Below are 22,327 nucleotides of genomic sequence, written 5' to 3' on the forward strand. Positions count from 1 at the left end.
AAAAAAAAAAAGTATAAAAAGAGACATGAAAAGTTGTTGGTGGCATTTGAAGCTTCTTTTAGATAAGAACTTCTAAAGAATATTGTCAGGTTCTTATGTAAGACTCTCCGTGTTCCATTGTCAAATAAAACTGAGCAGGCTGAATCACTAGCAAAGAAGCCAGCAGCCATAAAGGTGGCCCTGACCCAGGTCTCAGTGGGAGGTCTGAAGGCTAAATCTATTCCACATAAGTGATTTGTTTGAACTGTCCACTGTTGGCAAACTTTTTACAATTGGTGGCCAATATTTAGGAGTCAGAATATTTCTTATGAATATCTGAATATCTGACTTCTCTTGAAAAATAGGGCAGTCATCCACATTCAGCAAGTATGAGTAGCTGTCACCCAGTGTAGAAGCACATACTTGTTCCTTGGGCTCCCCCAATTCTCTGCCTTCTACACTTTCATTGCCAGACTTTATTTGTGGTCCTTATATGTAAAGAGAAATAGTGTTTTAAAATACTGTCTTTAGATGATTTTCCACCATCCTGTTGGCCAGTCTGAATCCTATTTAAGTTTCGAAGAACTGTATCCCTTTACTTGCAAGTAACATACGCTTAGCCTTTATTAATGTCAAAAACATAAACTCTCTTGTTCCTTGAGCAAGCTTTACACATTGTGTCAGGAGGTCACATACATCAATGTCAATGTGGAACCACAGGGTTATAGTTCAGACTCATTTAAAACAGTGAGTCATCTAGGGTTCCAAGAGGAAGAGTGGTTTGCCCACCGATGTCCAGTGTGGTCTCTTACCCTTCAGCTCCATCTGTGTTCTCCCTTCTGCATCGTTTTGCCCAGGTATCCTCTAGACCTCTACCTACACATGGTCAGATGTGAGTGTGGCCTCAGTGACATGAACTGCCATCATGGGTGTTATCGCCTTTGGGGGGCTGGGTGAGAAAGAAAATCTCTGCCACTCTCACACAGCTCTGATGGGAGACTTGGAGAGGGCTGCAAGACTAGTACCTCTGTGGGCTCAGCACATGGTAGCAGATTAATTCCCATCAATAAATCCCTCACCGTGTGCTACCATTCTGCAGATAAATGCTTGCCCAGTTGAAGTTTGCAAAAAACATGGTGGTTCTTTCTGACAACAACTCATGGCTATTTCTGCATACTTGTTGTTTGTTTGTTTTGACAGGTTTGTACAGAGTAATACTTGATGCTGATGTTTTATCGGGCATTAGAATGTGAGGGCTAGAATGGATCTTAGAGGCCATTTTATATTTTGGAAACCTGAAACAGGCCGTTTAAGAACTTGCTTCACGTTGTGGAGTTTAATTAGTGACAGGGCTGGAATTACGTTTTTTGCTTCCCATAGTTTTAACGTGAAGAAAGAACAGAAAGCTGGGTCGGTCTGAGCTTCGTAGGGCTTACTTAGTAGACTTAGGACAAGTGTCTTTATCCTCTCTGGCTCTAATATCCTTATGTAGAAAAGGAAGTTCGTCACTAGACGTAGATAAAGTTCCTTCTGACTAAAAATTAATTCCTTTTCTTTGATTACTTGATTGGCACTACAATTAATTGCTTACCGTCAGTGCTGTGCTGTATGGCGGATATACCTAATCACATGTGTAGGTTCTAATGCATTAGCATGGCCTTCTGCTTGGGTGTGTTTCAGAAATTTTAATCAGAGGAAATGCTGATCTCTGTAAAGTTTTGTTTATCTTAGTGAACAATATTAAGCACATATTGTTCACTAAGATAAACTCAAACCTGAAGTTATGTTTGGTTTTCAAGTGATTAACTCTACCTTTATATAAAGTTATGGTTTTTTTTTTTTTTCCCTGTCTACTCTACAGTCTTTTTTTCTTTTTTCACTTGAAAACAGGGAATGTTATGGTACTTAAATTATGACTCAGTAAAATTGATCGAAGAAAAGAACAAGTAGAGTATGTATTAGACTCTCAGCATTGTAAAGGTCTTAGAAAATGCATGAAACATACAATCTGCCTTCAGGGAGCTCCCTGGACAGCTTCATAGACAAGATGCATGTTGTTGTTAAGTGTTGTCAAGTCGGTTCTGCCCATAACAATCCTATATAAGGTTTCTGAGTAACGGCTGGTGAGCTTGAACCACCGACCTTGCAGTTCAAACTGACTTTGCAGTCCAGCGCTTTAACCCACAGCGCTACACCAGGACTCTAGAGAAGATGCAGAGATAAGATATAAGACCATCTGAGACGCATTCTGTATTAACTGTTGCTGTTAGTACCATTGAGTCACTTCTGACCCATGGCAACCCCATGTGTGTAGGGGACTGTGTACTCTCTCTATTGCTTAGGTGGGCCAGCCCCATCTTTGTAGGAGTCTTCCTTATAAAGCATCTCTCACTTATTCATAAATAGCTTTCCAAGGAAAACACCAAAAATCTAGTCAATTTGAGAACAGATGGAAATGCTTAATCTGCCCTATTTGAGGAACTTGGTCATCAAAATGAACTGGACATCAGGAGTGAGAACTTAAACACGAACTGGATAAATAAGCAAATAAATCCAACCACTGTTGTCTAAAGGCTTTGTAACTCTTCTAAGCTGTGCCTAAGCCATTCCAAGCATCACTTGAACACTTTATGTGGCCCATGCCCGGGAGCAGACAGAGCTGAGAGCCTTCTGTGCTGTTTTGTTTCTATCTGAGATACAGGCCAAAAAGTTATCCCTACATAATTGGTAAACGAAAGTGGGGAGATTGTGTCTGTTGAAACGATGGTACCTTTACTTCCGAGCTTTGTCTTCTCATAACCCATATCTAGGGAGTAAATCAAAAAGTATTACTATAAAATCGTAGAAACATTTATTAAACAAAAATATCAAAATGTGTAGATATTATTACTCAACATATTCTCCATCTGTTTGTTTCTGTGGGTCTTCTGGTGTGGTGCTGTAGGATCAGCACTAGACTGCAAACCACAAGGTCAGCAGTTCAAACCTACACTTTCCTCCTCAGAAGCCCTATACAAGGTCTCTATGAGTTGGAACTGACTCGACAGCTTAACATTTGCTTCTGTAAGCGGTGTTTCCATCTCTCTAACCCTTTCCCGAAGAACTCTGCGTTCTTCAATTTAAACTACATCAAAATGACAGCTTTGGCATCCTTGAGGGTCTCAAAATGTGTTCCTTTAAAATTTTTTTTTTAATTTGTGGAACAAAAAGAAGTCTGAAGAGACACTAACAGGGCTGTAGGATGGATGTGTAAGGTTTCCCAACAAAATTCTCATAGGGTGGCCCTTGCCACCCTTCGAAGAATGAGCAGGTACATTGTCAAAATGGGAAAAAATTCCTCAGTACAATTGTCCTGGCCTTTTCAAGAGTGTAAGTTTCAACATTTTTTTTTTTTTAATGTTTTATTGTGAATTATGTGATAGTTTACATGGGAGAACATTAGTTTTACATTCATCCTATTGTCTATCATTTCATTGCTATGGTTACAATCCCCTCCATGCATCATCAGCCAGCCAAAGGGTGTACACTACAAACCTGCTCCCCGGTCGTCAGCACACAACCCCTCTCCCTCTCTGTGTCCAAAGTCCCCAACAGCTCCATCTCTCCAAGTCATCGTCTCTGCCTCCATCTCAGGCATCACTGCTTCTCTGGGTAGAGTCCCGCTCTCCACTCTTCTCCCTTGATGGTCCCAGGGACCTCTGCTCCTAGGTTGAAAAGTTAGTCACTCACCTCCTTGCCACAAAATGTCCACCTTTACAATTCCAACCCTCACAAGCAGTCCTGATAACAATTATTCACTATTGTATCACAAGAGATCCATTTACATTTCATTTCATCAGCCCCGCCTAGACAGACTGGATACTACTCAGTGGAGATTCTGCCTTCCTCCATTCCGTCTGAATCTAGGTTCCCTCGTGAAAGCTTGTAAGCCATTCACTTCTTGCCTTTGTAGTTCCCCCATCCCCATTTGAGTATCCAATGTTCAAGCTGCCCTTCTCCGTCCACTCTGTGTGTGGGAGTGTGTGTGAATGTTTCTTGCTGTGAGGATTTGTTCCCTCTTTTGAGTCGCTGCTCCATAAGTATAGGTCAAGTTCATCAGACTGTATCAGCTAACTCTTTTTTTTTTTTTCTTTCTTTCTTTATCCCCTCTTCTTTCCTCTCCTGGTTGAGCTCCGATCATCTAGTCATCTGGTCCAGGTCACGTGGGTATCATCTGCAAGTGTGGGTGCTCCTGTGCATATGTCCTCTCTTCCTGTCAGCCAGTAGCTCCACTCTCCTATTCAAGTCCTTCGTGGCCATGCCACTGACTCTGGGCCCAAGAGTCCCCAGGTCTCTTCACACTGCTTGCCAACCAGGTCCCCAGCTGGGTCCACAGAAGTCCACTGAACATTGTTGGGCTTAGCTTGCCGCTTCATTGCTGCTTTTACCCCACTTATCCCCATCGGTGATGTGTGTGGTCACCAATCAGAGCGTGCATTTCCATTGAGTCTTAGTCTTGGAAGGGGGTTTGCATTGAGTCTTTGATGTACTTTTGTAGTTGTAGACCTAATGGATAAATAGAAGCTGAGACCAGTAATTGAGGCCACTCAATTCTGATGTATTGATAGTTCCTAGACCAAAAGCACTATTTTGTGTGTGGTTTCAGAATATTTGAAAGCATTGGTGGGAAAAATGGTAGTATGAATTCTGAGAATATTAAATTTAAGATTGCCTCCAATCAATCTTCAGTTGCATAAAATTATTATAATTTGCATCTTGGATGATTTTAAAATTTTCTTTTCAATGTACTGAGAGTTGTTGTTAAGTACTGTTGAGTCGATTCTGACTCATAGCAACTCTGAATAGGGTTTCCAAGGAGTGGCTGGTGGGTTTGAACCTCCGACCTTGTGGCTAGCAGTCCCGTGCTTTTCCTACAGCACCACATAGTTTGCTTTTAGTAAAATTAATTATTAGTTGACAGAAATATTATTGAAGTGGTGTTTAGAAAACATCATAAACAAAGGGCATTTTTATTCAAGATCTTTTATAAATCTGAAGATACTGTGGGTACCTGAAGATCTTACCTACCTGTGGCTACTCCGGCAGCTCCAGGCTCAGGGAAAGCATTTGATGTGATTTTTATTGGGTAATTCCCCTGGTCCGAGACTAGACCCAGAATGATACTTCACACGTCACATTCTACCAGATTCGGATTTAGTATTCAGTAAAAGTCTGAACTCTACCAAGTGTCACTGTTCATGGTAGGTGCCGTCGAGTCGGTTCTAACTTATTGCAACCTTATGTACAATAGGATGAAATGCTGCTCTGTTCTGCAGTTGTCTTACAGTGGTTGATATATTTGAACTAATGGTTACAGCTACTGCCAATCCAAGGAGATCTGGTAGTGCATTGGTTATGAATTGGGCTGCTAACCTCATGGTCAGCAGTTTGAAAGTGCCAGTCGTTCTGCCAGAGAAAGATGAGGCTTTCTGCTCCCGTAAAGATTTACAGCCTTGGAAACCCTTTGCAGGGTCGCTATGAGTTGGAACTGACTCACGGCACACGCCCACCACCGTCAATCCATCTTGCTTAGGATCTTTCTCTTTTTCCCTGACCCTTTACTTAATTAAGCATGATGATCTGTTTCCAGGGACTGGTCCCTTCTGATAACATGTCTAAAAAGTAAGATGAAGTCTCGACTTCATCTCTTCTAAGAAGCATTCTGGCTGTACTTCTAAGGCAGATTCGCTTGTTCTGGCAGTGCATGGTTTATTTAGTATTTTCCACCAACATCGTAATTCAAATGCATCAGTTCTTCTCTGATCTTCTTTATTCATTGTCCAGCTTTCACATGCACTTGAGGTGTTTTTAGATGCCATTGATTGGATCAGTCACACCTTAGTCCTCAAAGTAACGTCTTTGCTTTTGAACACTTTAAAGAGATCTTTTTCAGCTGATTTGCCCAATGTAGTTAATTCGTTGTTTGCTTTCTGAACTATAGGATCCATGAGCACTGATTGTGGATCGAAGTAAAATGAAATCCTTGATGTCAGTACTTTCTGCTTCTCTTGATGCTGCTTTTGGTCCCATTGTGTGGATATTTGTTTTCTTTATGTTGAGATGCAACTCCATATTGAAGGCTGTATGTAGCTCCTAGTTTCCTTTGACCCAAACACTCAGTCTTTCAAAGACCACTAGATTTCCCTTCTCTGAACTCTTTTAAACTAGATATTATAAAAGGTCATGAGATCATCCTTCTGTAAATTCTTTGAAAGTAGACAGTTTTTTTTGGTGGGGCATCAGGGAGGAATACAGAAGGAAAAGAGAGAATATTATTATTTTTTTTAAAGTGTGTGTTTTGTTTTTTACATTTGGGTGGTTTAGACAAAATATACTTTCCCTAAGACTCTCTCTCTTTGATCTCGTTTATATTTTGGTGAAATATTGTGAAGTCGGGGTAATAATTTTCATAGTGTGAAATTTTGTATGAACTTTTTTATTCACTACATACAATTTTAAATTTATTTAAAATGAATAAGACCTTTTCTGCATAAAAGGATACATAAACACTAACTGGACCTAGGAGAGATGAATTCATAAAGAAATAGTGAAGTGTTTTTTAGCGATCAAACATTAAACTTTCAAATAAGTTTTTTCTTTTATCTTTATGTGTCTACAGCTGCATTTATCTTCTTGTATTAGTAATCGAGTTCTAATTCAGTGAAATGATGAAAAAGAATCTGTAAAAACACTGAAACTGTTTATCATGAGGTCATTAATTGGTCCAATTGTGAGGATTTTTGTTTTCTTTATGTTGAGCTATAACTCATACTACTCAATCAGTATATATTATGTCACATGACTAAAGTATCCCAGAGCTAAGTGTTCAAACCTCTGGGTTCGTGTACTGGACTGCAGGGTCGGTTTGAACAGCAAGGTTGGTGGTTCAAGCTCACCAGCTGCTCCTCAGAAACCCTACACAGGGTCTCTGTGGGTCGGAACTTAACAAAAAAAAAACAAACCAAAAGAACATTACAGATGCTTATTGCTATTTATTTTACCATTATCTGTTTAGAGATTTAAATATGTATTTCTTAAAATTCATTTTTAGCATATTCTCCCTCCCCCCTTATTTCAGGAAGAGAGAATGAGCAGAGATTAACTAACAAGAAGATACATTTAAGGAAAGCTTTGAGGAATAATCCTTCCCTCACTAAGGAAATAAGAGCAGTTTTAGAACAGAGTTTGGTGGAGAAACTGGAGACCTTGGGGATTGATGCAGTAAGTGCAGTCTTTGTATTTATTGACTGATTTAGTTGAATACTTGCTAGTTTTGTCTTCCTTCGTTTTCCAAATAAAAGATGGCCAGAGAAGAGGAGAAAGTACATTTGGTGACCAGAGGCTAATATGACTTGATTTAGCCATCACATTATTGGGAGGATGTTCACTGTGAGCCAGGCACCTTCCTAAGAGGCTTGTCAAATCTTAACTCACTTAAAACTCAAAACAAATCTCCACGAGAAATAGTAGTTAGTAGTAACTTCTCTACTTTCCATCGAGGTTAAGTAGTGACTGAAGGTCATGAAGGTTCCAGGATCTGTATTCAGGCAGTTCAAATGCGGCCTTCATTCAGCTAGCAACTCAAGATTGTATTTCAGATTGCTCCCAGATTGAATAATTTCAGTGTTCCAGATGCCATGCAGCCTCTGTTGTCTTTTTTTTTTTACATTTTTTGTGTGTTGTTGTGGCAACTATGTAATAAAACAATGACTATTTCAACAGCTTTCACATGTACAGTCCAGTGACCTTAACTGCATTTTGTTATGGGCACCTTTTCACACCATTCTTTTTAACATTGACAACTTACTGCCATCGAGTCCATTCCGACCCATGGCGTTACAGGGTAGAACTGTGCTTCATCGTTCCTGGCTGTAATTTTTATGGAAGCAGATTGCCAGGTGCTGCTAGGTGGACTTAAACTGCCAATCTTTAAGTTAGTGTTGTTGTTGTTACGTGCTGTCGAGTCAGTTCCGACTCATTGTGACCCTGTATATATAGATAGGGTTTTCAAGGCTAAATCTTTTTGGAAACAGAAAGCCTCATCTCTCTCTCATGGAGATACTTGTGGGTTTAAACTGCCAACTTTGTGGTTAGCAGTCCAGTGCTGATCCTACAGAGCCACCAGTGCTCCTTACTCTTATAATGTTGTTGTTGTCGTTACGTGCCATCGCGTCAGACCCTATATAGGATTTCTGAGGAGCTACAGGTGGGTTTGAACCGCTGACCTTGTGATTAGGAGTCCAGTGCTGATCCTACAGCACCACACCAGGAGTCCACCCTTAGAATAGGTACAGTTACTATTATTGGAGTCCTGGTGTGCCGCTGTAGGATAAACACTGGACTGCGAGGTTGGTGGTTCAAACCACCAGCCACTCCTCAGAAACCCTAAGCAGGGTGGCTATGAGTCGGAACTGAGTAGACGGCACTAAATAACAACAAGAACAACATTACTATTATTATTTATATGAAGAAACAAAATTTAGACAAGCTAAATAATTTGTCTAAGTTAATAGAGTTCGAATGGTAGAGTTGTTTGACTTCCAAACTCATGAATTTGTCTCTTAGTGCCCTACAAAAAAAGTAAAAAACATAAACTACATACATTAGTTAGAACAGTTAAATACTGTCTGAGTGGGTTAGTAGATGATTGTAAACCATTTGCACCATTGCATTGACAAGGTATCCCTACCCATCTGGAAATGCCCCCCTTGTTTCTATTTTATTGGTCCTATCATTCTTTAGAACACAACGCTAGCCTCCCCTTAAAGCCTCCCCTGGCCTCTGGAGTCTCCTGGGACCTCTCTCCTGGGACCTCCTCCAGCCCTTGTGAACTTCTTGGGTCCACATCACACTCAGCTTTGCATTGGCTGACCAGCCATCGAAGGTCATACACATGCCTTATGAGTCCTTTTGACTCACAGCTGTGTGTTATATGTTGGGGTTTCTTCTACCTGACATACAGCTGGAGCTCAGGAAGGATGGGCTGAAAGACTTGCCTAGTTAATATTGACGTGTACCCATGAAATGAAAGCCACCCATGATACTGGATTAAGTTAACCTTTCGTTTCTTTAGGAGATACGTGGTATTCCAAGCGATCACTTGAATAGAGTGCTGAGAACTGTGGAATCGGTGAGACATGAGAGAGAACGACAATTACCTAACATTCAGCAAATTCGAGAAGTCCTTGAACATGAAGTTAGCTGTAAAATTGAGGAGAGAACATTACAGTTTTCAGGTAGGCCTGTTACCAACTTCCATCTCAGCTCTGCAGATGGGAGTGAAATTCGACATTTAACAACCTTTCCAAAATTTTAGATTAATTTACATAAAAAGTGAGTTGTGTTTAATTGGCAACTCCTTTACGGCTTGAACTCTTAGGTACAGGTGTGTGTCACTTACTTTTCACACTATGTTCTGTGAACTAAGATGGTAAGTGATTTGGACGTGCCACGATCACCATATTAAAATCTTATGAGAGCTTGCATCTGCTTGTCCTGTGGCTGCCACCATTGCTGCTGGAACTGCTGGTGGAGGTTGGAGGAATAGAAGGCAACAGCCGTGGTGACTGAGCAGGTTGGAGCAGGAGCAGACAGGGTCAGTGAGGAGGGAATGATGCTGGTCTGTCGGCCTGAGCAGCAGGAGCAGCCTGGAACCACAGCCCTGTCTCTTCCGTCTGTCTGCCTGCCTGCAGAACAAAACCTGAGAGCCAATGCCCTCTGCCTCACCTGCTTCTGGCCCACCCCTGGTCCAGTGCTGCAAGAGTCTGGGGCTGAGGATCTTTAAAACTATTAGGGGAAAGTCAGCAAAAGGAGAACCACTTTCTCTTCAAAAACTAAACAACAGACCTCTGTGCACTTGCAAGTTGTCCCAGTGGACATCAAGGCCTACATACCTGTACGGCCTTCTGATTTTGTTTTTACATTTATAGATATTTAAAGTCTGTAGTCTTGACTTTGAACTTCAGAGACGTGCTTGTTTGTTCCCACAGCAGTTGTACAGTATTGCATGATTGCTTTTGCTTCTCACTGACTGCTCACAAAGGCAGTGAGACTCATGAATGATACGACTCTTGCAGATAAGTACATTGCTGCTCAGATGGATTCCCTTTCAACTGGAGAAATTCCCAAAGCTGTACAACTTCCTCGGAAAAGCAGAAATCTGGTTAGACAAAAACCTGTTTTTACTGATAGGACATCTGCTCCAAAGTGAGTATTTTTAACCTGAAATTCTCTTCTTATGCTTGACCCAGCAGAGAATGACATGAGGAATTCCTACCAGTCTCATGTTGATAGGCCAAGAGATTTTTGTTGTTGCTCTCCCTCGTTAATACGCATTAGAAGCAAAAATGACCACTTACATAGAACGTTATGTTATATTATTAAATCAGACAGCTTAGAAATAGTTTTCTGTTGTTTTTTTAGAATCAGGAAAAATGTAGAAGATAATTTTCCCAGAAAGCCTCCAACTATTACGTGAGTACTTGGGTTGTTGTTGTTGTTGTTAAGTGCCATCGAGTCGGTTCCGACCCATAGCGACCCAGTAAGGGTTTCCGAGGGTGTAAATCTTTACGGGAGTAGAAAGCCTCATCTTTCTCCCGCGGAGCGGCTGGTAGTACTTGGGTAGGGGAAGGTAATTTAAAGCAATCGTTTCAGTGAATATTCCGTTCACTGTAAATGAGCATGTTTATTGTGGTTAGCCAAAGGACTCCTGGTGTGTCGCTGTAGTATCAGCACTGGACTGCTAACTGCAAGGTCAGCTGTTCAAACCCACCCTGGAAACCCTATACAGGGTCACTGTGAGTCAGAACCAACTCCAAAGCACTTAACCAACAACAAAGCTATAATTATTCGATGTTACAAATTTGTGACTTCTAACTATGTAGTATGCTCTTTGTGACATGGCTTTATAGCTGTAATTTCTTACGTCATTAGCATTGTGGCTCATCACATTGTGGCTTCCACTAAGCACACCTCTGTCATTTCTGTACCCTGCCCCAAAGTCCAGTAATTTCTCAATAAATGTGAAAATTACATGCTGTTGGGTTTTCAAGCCTGGATCCATGGTAATGTAGATTTATTCCAGATAATACTTTAGAGTTCTAAGCTATTCTCTTAGATTCTTTTAAGATACTAAGCATTTTAGCTCAGTGTGCTGTTGATTCTGTTGTTTACCTGTCTTAAGTCTCAGTTTTCCTCTCTGTAATATGGAGATAAAACTGCTTGTATCTCAGCCTACTTCTACAAATTGGCCTAGTACTTAGTGAGTACTCAATAAATTGTAGGCATATTATTGTCATTGGTTACAAATAAACTTTATCACAGTTAAATTTCATCATGACTGCTTTATTCTGAAAATATCGCTGCCATAAGTATTTCTCCATTGAGGCATTGATGTTATAAATATTTTATCCTTCAAAAGTACTTTTCATGCACCTAATGTCCTTGGAGCTCTGGTAGCATAGTGGTTACAAATCGGGCTGTGAACCGTAAGGTCAGCGGTTCGAAACTACCAGCCGCTCTGCAGGAGAAAGATGAGGCTTTCTACTCCCGTAAGGATTTACACCCTCGGAAACCCTGTACAGGGTCGCTATGGGTCGGAACCGACTCGACGGCACTTAACAACAAAATCAATGTCCTTGGAACTTCATTTCATGGAGCATAGTATAAATGCATCAACATTTAAAAGCCTGACACCGTCTCTCATAAATATCAATATTTATTGAATAAATGAATACCCCTATAGAGGATCCCTGGTGGTACAGTGGGTACTGAAAGGTAGGCAGTTTGAATTCATCAGCCGCTCCGCAGGAGAAAGCCATGGCAGTCTGCTTCTGTAACGATTTACAGCCTTGGAAACCGTCGGGACGGTTCCATTCTGCTCCACGGAGTTGCCCCAGAATTGATGGGACAGCAGTGAGTTTGTTTTGATTACTCCTGTAAACTTCTGTGTATCTTAAAAGGAAGTGATAATACATATCTTACCTGGTAATTTAAAAAATCAAATGAGATTGTGTATGTATATAAGTTCTTTTTAAGATGCAGTAGAGATGCAAATTGCAAGTAATAACAGTTTAAAAAGTTGGAATCGTTTTAGTGAGGAAAATTGTTTTTCTTTCCTTGATAAATTTTTCTTCGGTGGGTACAAACCAAGAATATGATGGATACGTAAATTTGGATTTAGAGTGGAACTATAGCGTCAATACATTTGGATAAATATGCCTCAAGATTGGCAGATCTGGAATAACTCACCTTTTGCGTAACTCCTGACCCCACTGCCATTCTATCCATGGGCATGTCACTCTTTGTCGTGCTGTGTCGGGGTGACCTGTGGAAGTCTGACCCCTTTAGGAGGCATAATTTGTTAATACTTACAGTGATGGAAATAGCGCCACCTGTTTTGGTTTTAATTTGTTTAGGACTCCCCCCTTTAGTTCTGAGGAGGAATTGGATGATGACCACCTTGTACAGGCGTATACATCCCCAGACTTGCTTCCTCTGCAGCCGAATAAAAACACCAAGAGTAGCTTTGGGAAAAACACTGCCAAAAGTGACACTGACTGGACAGAAGGAAGTGAAATTGAGGACTCTGATGTTTCTCCTAAGCCTGCAGGTGACATTTCTTCAATGAAAAACATTTTAAACTTTATTTAGGACAGTGTTTCTGGTTCTTAGTGTGTGTGATTGTGCGCCAACCCACCCTGCCCCTCATAGACAGTTGGCATTGGCTAGATACCTAGAATTGGGAGTCAACCAGTTTACAGAGAATAATTGAAATTGTCTCAAGTGGGAGGGTACCACTGCTCAACATCCTACAGTGCACGGGTCAGCCCCCACAGTAAAGACTTACCTGTCTCAAAATGTCAGTAATGCCACTTGGGAGAAACTTTTGAGTTCAGATCATAAAGATCAATGAAATAATTCATAATGGTTATAGTTGTTTTTTGTTTTTCCATTTTGAAGAAAAGTAAATGTCAAAGATTTTTAGTTCATGTGTTTAAGATGGGTCTCTTGAGCAAGATGGATCCCTAGTGGTGTAGTGGTCAAGCACTTACCATGGAAAGGAGGGTTGGAGAAAATGGTCAACAAGGTTGTATGTGGCTAAAGATGAAGTCAGATGAGGACGAAGAAGTCCTGTAGGATTTGTTAAGAGGTTTCAGTGGGGTGGTGAGATGGAGATGGAAGACACAGACACAGAAAGTGAGGACAGCCCATTCTAGAGGTCAGCATGACAGGAAGAGAGAGGGCCAGGATTACATGGAGCAGTGGAAGCTACTTGCTTCTAAAGATGTGAGAGGCATGAGTGTTCATCAATGAAAGGCCAATTGAGATGGAAGTGTGATCCTATAGGAGATTGGGTAAGTTTCCTTTTTCTCCACGAAATAGAAGAATCATGACAGAAATAGAGCTTGTGCGCATGCTTGTGGTAAGAGTGACTTCGGGGCCATAGTTGACCTATAAGTAAGGTGTAGTTGATAGATGAGATCAAGGTTGGGTGTTTTTAATGAGAAGGAGGGAACGTGCTGCGCAAGGGCGACACCTACACAGGACCATAGACACAGGTAAGAGAGGCTCTGGCTTGGATTTACTCCCTCTTCCCTACTGCCCATACACTGAGGATTCCCGAATGTCTATGTCCAATTCTACTTTTCCCTTGAACCCCAGCAGCTGTAGGCCTGACACTGAATTGCCTAAGAAGATGGACTCGGGCAGCAGAAGAAGGCCAAGTGGTGTCGTCAGTGTGTTCAGTACATGAAGTGAGGAGTGATTAGTAACAGGACCCAAAGAGACGTAGAGGGGGAATGCTGAGATGGAGGAGAGGAGGAGATCTGAGAACCATGGTGGAGAATGAATGATAGGGCCCCCTTCACATTGGACTGTGGAAGAATGAGCGGACCTCTGTTGAATAATACTACCAATCATTCCTAACCAAGTTGGCAGCACCATGGAGGAAAGGCCTGAAAATCTGTTTCCATAAAGATTATAACCAAGAAAACCCTCTGGAATCGTTATATTATATAACACATGGGGGTCGCCGTGAGTTTGAACCAACTCAACAGCAACTAAGCGGTTTTATTTTGGTGTGGGAACACTTCGTCCCAGGAGAGCCCCGTCAGTATTTAGGACAGTTGGTGGGAGTTTTACTATGTTTTTTCCGCATAGTCGGATCTCCCTTGGCCCTCAACCCTTTTCTTCTCCACAGGCCTACCCCAGTCTCTTCCTGAATCTGTCCCTCACTTCTCCTGCTCTGTTGTCCTCTTTCACAGCTGTTAACCACAGCATATCCTGTTAGAACGAGTTTGATGTTTGTGTCTCTGAGCCTTTGGGGAGATATTAAGAGCTAAGACTTTGCTTCTCATTGACCCAAAACTCCTCTCCAGCATCTTGCACATAGTGACTTGAGCCACATTCTGCTGAGGGCCTTCACCAAAGCTGGTCAGTGTTTAAGGAGCCCTGGCTAAGCATCGAGGATCTTAACTGTAAGAACACGTGGTTCAAACCCACCAGCTGCTGCGTGGGAGAAAGATGAGGCTACGTGCTTCTGAAAATATTGCCAGTCTTGGAAACTCTTACGGAGCAGTTGTCCTTTACGCTGTGGGGTTGTTGTGAGTTGGCATTGACTCAGTGGCAGAGGGTTTGGTTGGTTTTCTGGTTTCCTCTAGGACCTCTTCTATAGGAATGAAAATACTCTGACCCCCACACCCACAGATTCAGTACCATGGGGAACTGGTTTGTGTATGAGCAGCCAGGAAGCACTGGTTTAAAGCTGTGAAGCTCAGATTTAGGAAAGACACTATTTAGAGAGATAACTAAGGTTGTCTTGTGCTTGGGGTATTCCTGACCGAATTACAAAGAAATCCTTTCTAGGTTTCACACCTCAGTGTGAAGCATTGAGGGCTGCAGTATAAATATTGTTTTTAAAACTACTCCCATGAATATTCTATTCATGCAGGCTAACCCAAGAAATGAAAGTCTCTGATCACATACTTCTATGAGGCTATTTTTCTTTGACTTAAAATCTTTTTTATAGTTCAAAGTCTGAAGGATTATGAGTTTTAAGAAAGAATAAGTGTTCAGTGTAACTTTGTTCTCAACCCCAAAACATGCCCATTGATTTTATTGTAATAATACATTTGGATTTACAAAACTTAGACTCTTTCTAAGTTGGCTGTTAAGCTTATTGTAGACCTAAAGATGGGTAAAAAATGAAAAACGCTTTACTGACATTTTTTTTTGCCTTTGAGTAAAATTTTATTGCATACATTTTTTTTTTCAAAGTTCACTGACTCATTTTTATTGTCCTGTAGGAACATCTATTAAAACACTAACTGAAAAAGTTGAAAGAACAGTGTCAAATAACAGAAATGTTAATAAACCGGTTGGTGGAATTAATGTTGCTGAGGCGTTCATCAAAAAAGAATTACAAGAAGAACTAAAGGTAAAATCGCTTTTTCTTGCTTAGTATACATGGAATCCTGGTGTGGCACTGTGGTTAATGCGCTGGACTGCAAAGTCTCTTTGAACTGCAAGGTTAGCAGTTCAAGCTCATCAGCGCCTCCTCAGAAAACCTATCCTCAGAAACCCTATACATGGTCTCTATGGGTCAGAACCGACTCAAAGGCACTTAACAACAACAACAACAATACATGGATAAATTAATCTTTTTATGAATGCAAATGCATGTTAATAATTATATTTTTCATAGTGAAATTAAAAACCGATGTAAATATTTAATATGGTAGAAACAGATTTTTACCTTGAAATTGTTATAAGTATTGCATTTTTCCTATCCATCAAAGATATTAGAGCAAGAACTCATAATACTTAGTATGTGGTGGGGGGGGCTTCACAAAGTTCATGTTGTATTTTGGGCGTAGCTCATATGTGTTGGCAGGGTCTTCCAGTGGTACTCACTCTCACCTTTTTTTCACATAAATTCAGTTAAATTTTCATTCCTGTATGGAATCCAGAGCTTGTTGTTAAACGGCTTTTATTCTTTAACACTATTTATATCACACAAGTCAAAAAATGACTAAAGGTCATGTGTCAGTTAAGAGAGAACTGATGTTTCTTTCTACAGCTGGTGTTCCTTCCTGTGGAAAGGAAGAAACATTAAAGTCTGTTTCCAGAACCTTCTGTGATTTATCCTATGGTTAGGTGGTCTGTTATCACAGAGGTTGAAGAGCCGTGGAGCTGCCCCAGATCCTGCTTGGGGTACAGCCTGTCTTTCAGATGATTACAATGTAGTTTTTTTGAATTTTCTAAAATCGTGATTGGTAGAACAGGAAGCATTCATTTCCATGGCAAGAAATGGAAATGTGGTGGTTCCCTCAGCTTTCAAAACATGGACTTCCAGACTTAGGGTCCTTTGGAGGTTCCCAACTTATTTCGGTTTCTGATGCTAAGTCAAACCAACAAAATACTTCAGAGTTCAAACTCATGCTTTTTTTTGTGAAGAAGCTTTATTTTCCGTGTCTTTCTTCTAGTGTGCAGATGTGGATGATGATGACTGGGACATCTCATCCTCAGAGGAAGAAAAGTCTGTGGGGAAGAACGTGGAGAAAGAAAGGAAGGAACGTCCAGTTGTGAAGAATGAACCAAATTCTATCCACATAACAAATGCCTGGGGTGCATCAAATCTTACTGTGCTGAAGGGAGAAGGTTGGCTGCACTTGTGTTTTATAAAAGCTCAGTCCATATCCCAGTTCTTTGTATTTTATTTTCTCTTCATAAATTCATACTTTGCTGTTGTAGCTTATATGTGTTGACAGGGTCTTTTAGTGGTACTCACTCTTACCTTTTTTTCACATAAATTCAGTTAATTTTTTTTTCCTCTGTGGAATCCAGGGAGTCCTGGTGTGGCACTGTGGGTTAAGGTGCCAGACTGCAAAGCCGTTTGAACTGCTTGGTCAGTGGTTCAGGCTCACCAGCTGCTCCTCAGAAACCCTATACAGGGTCGCTGTGGGTCAGAATCGACAACAACAACAACATGGAATCCAGAGCTTTTTGTTAAACGACGTGTGCACTATTTATGTCACACAAGTCAAAAAAATGACAGGTCATGTGTCAGTTACGAGAGAGCTGATGTTGTTGTTGTTATGTGTCATAGAGTCAGTTTTGACTCATAGTGACCCTGTAGAGGCTTTCAGAGGCTGTAAATGTTTACAGGAGCAGATAGCCTCATCTTTCTCCCGTGGAAAAGCTGGTAGTTTCGAACTGCTGACCCTGAGGTTAGCAGCCCGATTCGTAACCACTACACTACCAGAGCTCCTTGTTGTTGTTGTAGTTAGGTGCTGTCAAATCAGCACTGCATTACAACAACCTTAGGCACAACTGAACAAAATGTCGTTGCTATGCTTGAGCCCGTTACTGCCACTATGCCAGTCTATCTCGTTAGGGGTCTTCCTCTTTTTCACTGACTGACCTGTCACTTTATCAAGCATGATGTCCTTCTCCAGGGGCTGGTCACTCCTTATAATATGCCTGAAGTATGAGAGACAAAGTCTTGGTCTTCTAAGGAGCATTCTGGCTGCTTAGAACACAGATTTGTTTGTTCTTCTGGCAATCCATGGTACTTTTTAATATTCTCCAACACCATAACTCAAATGCACCAATGCTTCTACGGTCTTCCTTACTCATTATCCAATTTTCACATACATGTGAGGCTATGAACATACCATTGCTTGGTCAGGCTCACCTTAGTCCTTGTGCAGCAGATATGCCTAATGCAGTACATCGTTTGATATCTTGACTGCTACGTTACGTATGCAATATATCATCAGACAATGCTATCGACATAACAAAGGGCTTGATACTTTTTTATGATATTTAAAAACTAGGTGCCAAGTATGTACACCTTTCTGACTTTTATTATTATTTTTACTTAATTTTAGGCTTAATCTTTAAAAATATTTAAAAATTACTTTTGAAAACACCCATGCACATATTCTATTCATGCAGGTGCCTCATAGAAATGGAGTTATCTAATCTTGTTCTTGAAGGACACCGTTCTTCTAATTTTTATGTACGAGGGTGATTCAGAAACTTTGTGGAAAAATTCCATTATCTTTTCGTTCTATTTTTCCACAAACTTTTTGAAGCCCCTGGTATTCATTTGTTGAATAGTTTCTTACCTTTCCAACAAGATTTCCCTTGTAAATTGTACCCAAATTATCTTTTCCACATTTTCCCACAAACATTTGAAGCCCGTGGTATTCATTTGTTGAATATTTTCTTACCTTTTCAGAAAACCTTTTACATATAGCATTATGTTGTTGTTGTTAAGTGCCGTCGAGTTGATTCCGACCCATAGCGACCCTGTGTAGGGTTTCCAAGCAGCTGGTGCCAGTTCAAACGGCTTTGCAGTCTGGCGCATTAACCCACAGCGCCACACCAGCCAAATGGAATAAATTGCAAATGAAACAATTTGTTCAGATGGTTGGTTGCCGTGCACCTTCTTGTGGGGATAATGTTGGGGTGCCTTTGAGTTGATTTCGACTCATAGTGACCCCATAGAAGAGTAGAACTGCCTCTATAGGATTCCCTAGACTGCCATCTTTATGGTCAGGAGTCCTGGTGTGGCTCTGCAGTGTACATGATGGGCTGAAAGGTTGATTTGAACCACAAGGTCGGCGGTTCAAACTCACCAGCTGCTCCTCAGATACCCTATGACAGGTTGCTGTGAGTTGGAACCGACTCGATGGCACTTCACACCAACAGCAACAGTGTTTACAGGAATAGAACGCCACGTCTTTCTTCCACAGAACTGCTGCCAGACTTACAGTTTGCAATCACGACCTTACCCATCGCTCTACCAGTGTGTTTCTTTTACCTAATGTAGAAACTTAACTCTTCATATGGTTAGTTTTTTGGGGAAATGTTAATAGTTTGCTCCATGTAATTCTTGCACGTGGCCACAGTGGAGTGTGCAGAAGGGCTGCTCCGTGCCCCCTCTCAGCGCCTACGCTGTCTTTCCTCAGTTCTGCATTAGTGCTCCTGGGGGGCACTTCCGTCTCCGAGCAAGGTGCTTATGCCACGGCTCCTTTTGGCTTCCCTGTTTGAAAAGAACTTGGAGTTTTTGGTGAAAATGTACCCAGGAAGTTAGCTTCCTGTTTGACGGTTTCCACACACATTGTTCAGTGATACTGTTATTGTCCAGTGCTGTTGAGTTGGTTCCAACTCATAGCAACCCTATCTATATAGGATTTTCAAGGAGTGGCTGGTGAGTTTGCACTTTACCATTCAAACCAACCTTGTGGTTGAGTGCATATCCTATGGCACCACAAGGTACTGATCTTTAGGTTAATATCTTTTATTTTATGTGTTGCTGTTATTTTGTTAAACAGGGATTTTGTCAGCTCATGACTATAGGTTCGATGCTTTGGAGCCATTGAGCCCAACTCACAAACATCACAGATAAAGAGAGAGAAATGCCTTTATTGTCAGGAAGCTGGTTCCTGGGAGCCCCGTAATAAAGAGGGATGGTATCCGAGGAAACAGCTTTTGGAAGCCATATTTATACATGTGGGTGGGCTACAATCTCATCATTCTGGTTTCCATTACTAGTTTACAAGATGATCAGCTGTCCCAATGTTGCTGTAGTTGTTAGTGTCATTGAGTCAGATGACTCATAGCGACCCCATAGGATTTCTGAGCGGTGGCTCATGAGACTGAACCGCTGATCTTAAGGTTCAAACTGACCTTGCAATCAAGTTCCTTATCCTACAGCGGCACACCTGGACCATAAGCCTATCAGAAAGTTTAGTGCTTCCTGAACTGGTGGTTCCTCTTCTTAGAAGCCACAGAAGGGGAACTAGGCTTCAAGCCTGTTGTTCAGTGCCCTTGAGTCAGTTCCAAACCATAGCGACCCTGTATAGGGTTTCCGAGGAGCAGCTATTGGGCTTGAACTGCCGACCTTGAAGTTTAAAAGGCTTTGCAGTCTGGCGCATTAACCCACAGCGCCACACCAGGACTCCAGGCTTCATTCCAGCCTAGATGATCATTAACATTTTCAAAGCATATAGGTAAGAGATCGATCACTAACAGGAAAAGGGGGGTGAAGTGAGGTGTGTGGGAGGGCTCAGGCAGTGGTCAGTTAAGGCTCTCAAAATGCCTGCACTCAGCTTTAGATCTCAGGGGACAGGCTCAGTTTTTATTTAAAGAGCGTCTCAGGGCAGTAGTCCCAGGGAGCCCTTTGCTTTCTGAAGTTCCTGTTTATCTGGCTTTTTTTTTCTTTCCCCAAAAGAACTTTAGTTCTCCATATTTTTCTCCCATTCTGTCTGTGACTAACAATGGTGACCCTAGTCAGAAGGATACTGTTTTTTGATTCATCAACTTTAGACATTGCCCTTTGATGTCCTGGTGAGATTGGTGAGGATTCGGTTCATTTTCAGCACCTGCCACACCTCTCCTTCCCCTTCTCTTTGCAATTTTAAATGAGTGCCTGGAAGTCTGTCTGATCTCTGCATTTCCTGGCATCCCCTGCCAGCCGCCCCTGTTTGTAGATGAAGCCATCCCTGCCTCTCCCCACCACTCCCCCCATGGGCTGTGCTTTTACATGTAAGTAGCCAAGTTAGGACATTTACCTTCTGTTCTGTCACCGTCATTAAGTTGTTTGTGCTGTGTCTTCAGGTTGATTCTAATCACTGAAAACCATAAAACCATGTTTACATGTTAGTTGGTCAGTACTCAGGGCCCACGGTACACATCTCCTCATTCAGTGCCAGGACCCCACATCCTTCAAAGGGACCCTTCCTCAAGTCAGACTCAGGGGCATTCTCCACTCAGCGCTCTTTCAGGGCTTAAAATCACAGCCGTTTTCAAATGAGCTTCCTAAGGAGATTTACAGCCTCTGAAACCCTATGCAGGGTCACTATGAGTCAGAACCGACTCCACGGCACATAACAACAACAACAACCCTACAAGATCGATTAGCACTTCCTCCTATTTCTCCTCCACTCCTGTATCATCTATTCACATACGGTCAGTAACGACTACAACAACAACAACATGGACTGAGCACATTCACCCTTCTGGCCTTGTGCTGAGTACTGGGGAAGGAGCCTGTGATGTCTCCTAGCAGTACGGCTGCTTTGTGGCCCGATTTTATAGTCACCTCATTATGAGGAGTCCTGGTGTGGCACTGTGGGTTAATGCACCAGACTGCAAAGCCATTTGAACTGCAAGGTCGATGGTTCAAGTTCACCAGCTACTTCTTGGAAACCCTATACAGGGTTGCTATGGGTCGGAATGGACTCCATGGCACTTAACAACAACAACAACATTATGAGGTTAGCTGCACAGAGTCATAGATTAGAATGTGACACCACGGATTTTTACAGACCTGGCAATGTACTTGTTTCATCATGGGGTCTCCCCTTCCTCTCTCTCTCTCTCTTTCCTCCCACAGGCCTTCAAGAAAATGAGTCAAGCACATTAAAAAGCAGCTTAGTGACTGTGACTGATTGGAGCGACTCTTCAGATGTGTAACTACAATCCCAAATGAATGGCACAAGGTGCTTTCAGAAGCCAGCAGTATTTCAGCGTCGCAGTATGGCAGTAACCTGCTTTCACGGCTGTGACGATCATGCCCTGCAGTATTCCCCTCAGTAACAGGATCTCTCGAATGGCGTCCGCACAGTATTGAGAAATAAACTGTCCACAGTATTTTGAAGCAGATAGAGGTTTGAAGACGTCTGCTACTTGAAGTCATAAGAAAGTTTTTTCTTCAGATTGGTACTCTAGCTCTTAAGTTTTTTTTTTTGTTAAACTGATTTTTAAGTGACTTTTTCTTTCTTTCTTTTTTTTTTTTTTAAACTTCTAGCAGGTTTGGGTTTGAATGAAAACTTAAAAAAAATATCTACTTATATAAGTTCTCACATATTGGAATTGTTATAAAATTCTGTTTGGTATCTTTAAAATTCAATCAGTGGAATCAGCGAAAATTTCAGTCGATCTTTTTTTCCCCATGGAAAAGGAAGTTTAGAAGGGTCACAGTTTAGCGAGATCTGCCTTTCAGCACGTTTTTTTCTAGGGTACTGTCCTCATGTGCAGCACTGAGCTGTTGTTAGCATGTTGCGATTAAAATGATTATTTTAAAACTAGTTCAAGCAGAACGATCTTTACTTTGGATATTTTATGAATGAAATGTAGTGACTTTATGGCCAATTAGTTTAGCTGAATATCAATAGAAAAGCTGGAATCACTACCAAATTCATATGTCTGTAGTTTTTTTTTTTTTATGTCCTACCCATATTTGAGATACCTCAGAACTGATTTAGTTATGTGCTTGAACAGTGACATTGTCAAGGTC

General features: G+C 41.4%; 1 protein-coding gene across 1 annotated transcript in view; it reads left to right on the forward strand.

Moving 5' to 3' along the window:
- DZIP1 (DAZ interacting zinc finger protein 1) overlaps nt 1–21,504 on the forward strand; it is an 80,501-nt gene extending 58,997 nt beyond the window's left edge. Inside the window, exons 12-19 of the mRNA XM_006831997.1 lie at nt 7,097–7,239; nt 9,092–9,254; nt 10,095–10,224; nt 10,441–10,491; nt 12,435–12,628; nt 15,324–15,454; nt 16,503–16,677; nt 21,425–21,504. Coding sequence (XP_006832060.1) covers nt 7,097–7,239; nt 9,092–9,254; nt 10,095–10,224; nt 10,441–10,491; nt 12,435–12,628; nt 15,324–15,454; nt 16,503–16,677; nt 21,425–21,504 — 1,067 coding nt within the window. The remainder of the gene's footprint in view (nt 1–7,096; nt 7,240–9,091; nt 9,255–10,094; nt 10,225–10,440; nt 10,492–12,434; nt 12,629–15,323; nt 15,455–16,502; nt 16,678–21,424) is intronic.
- Nucleotides 21,505–22,327: the final 823 nt, after the last annotated feature.

Source organism: Chrysochloris asiatica, unplaced genomic scaffold (assembly GCF_000296735.1).
Source record: "Chrysochloris asiatica unplaced genomic scaffold, ChrAsi1.0 scaffold00005, whole genome shotgun sequence".
Lineage (NCBI taxonomy): Eukaryota > Metazoa > Chordata > Mammalia > Afrosoricida > Chrysochloridae > Chrysochloris > Chrysochloris asiatica.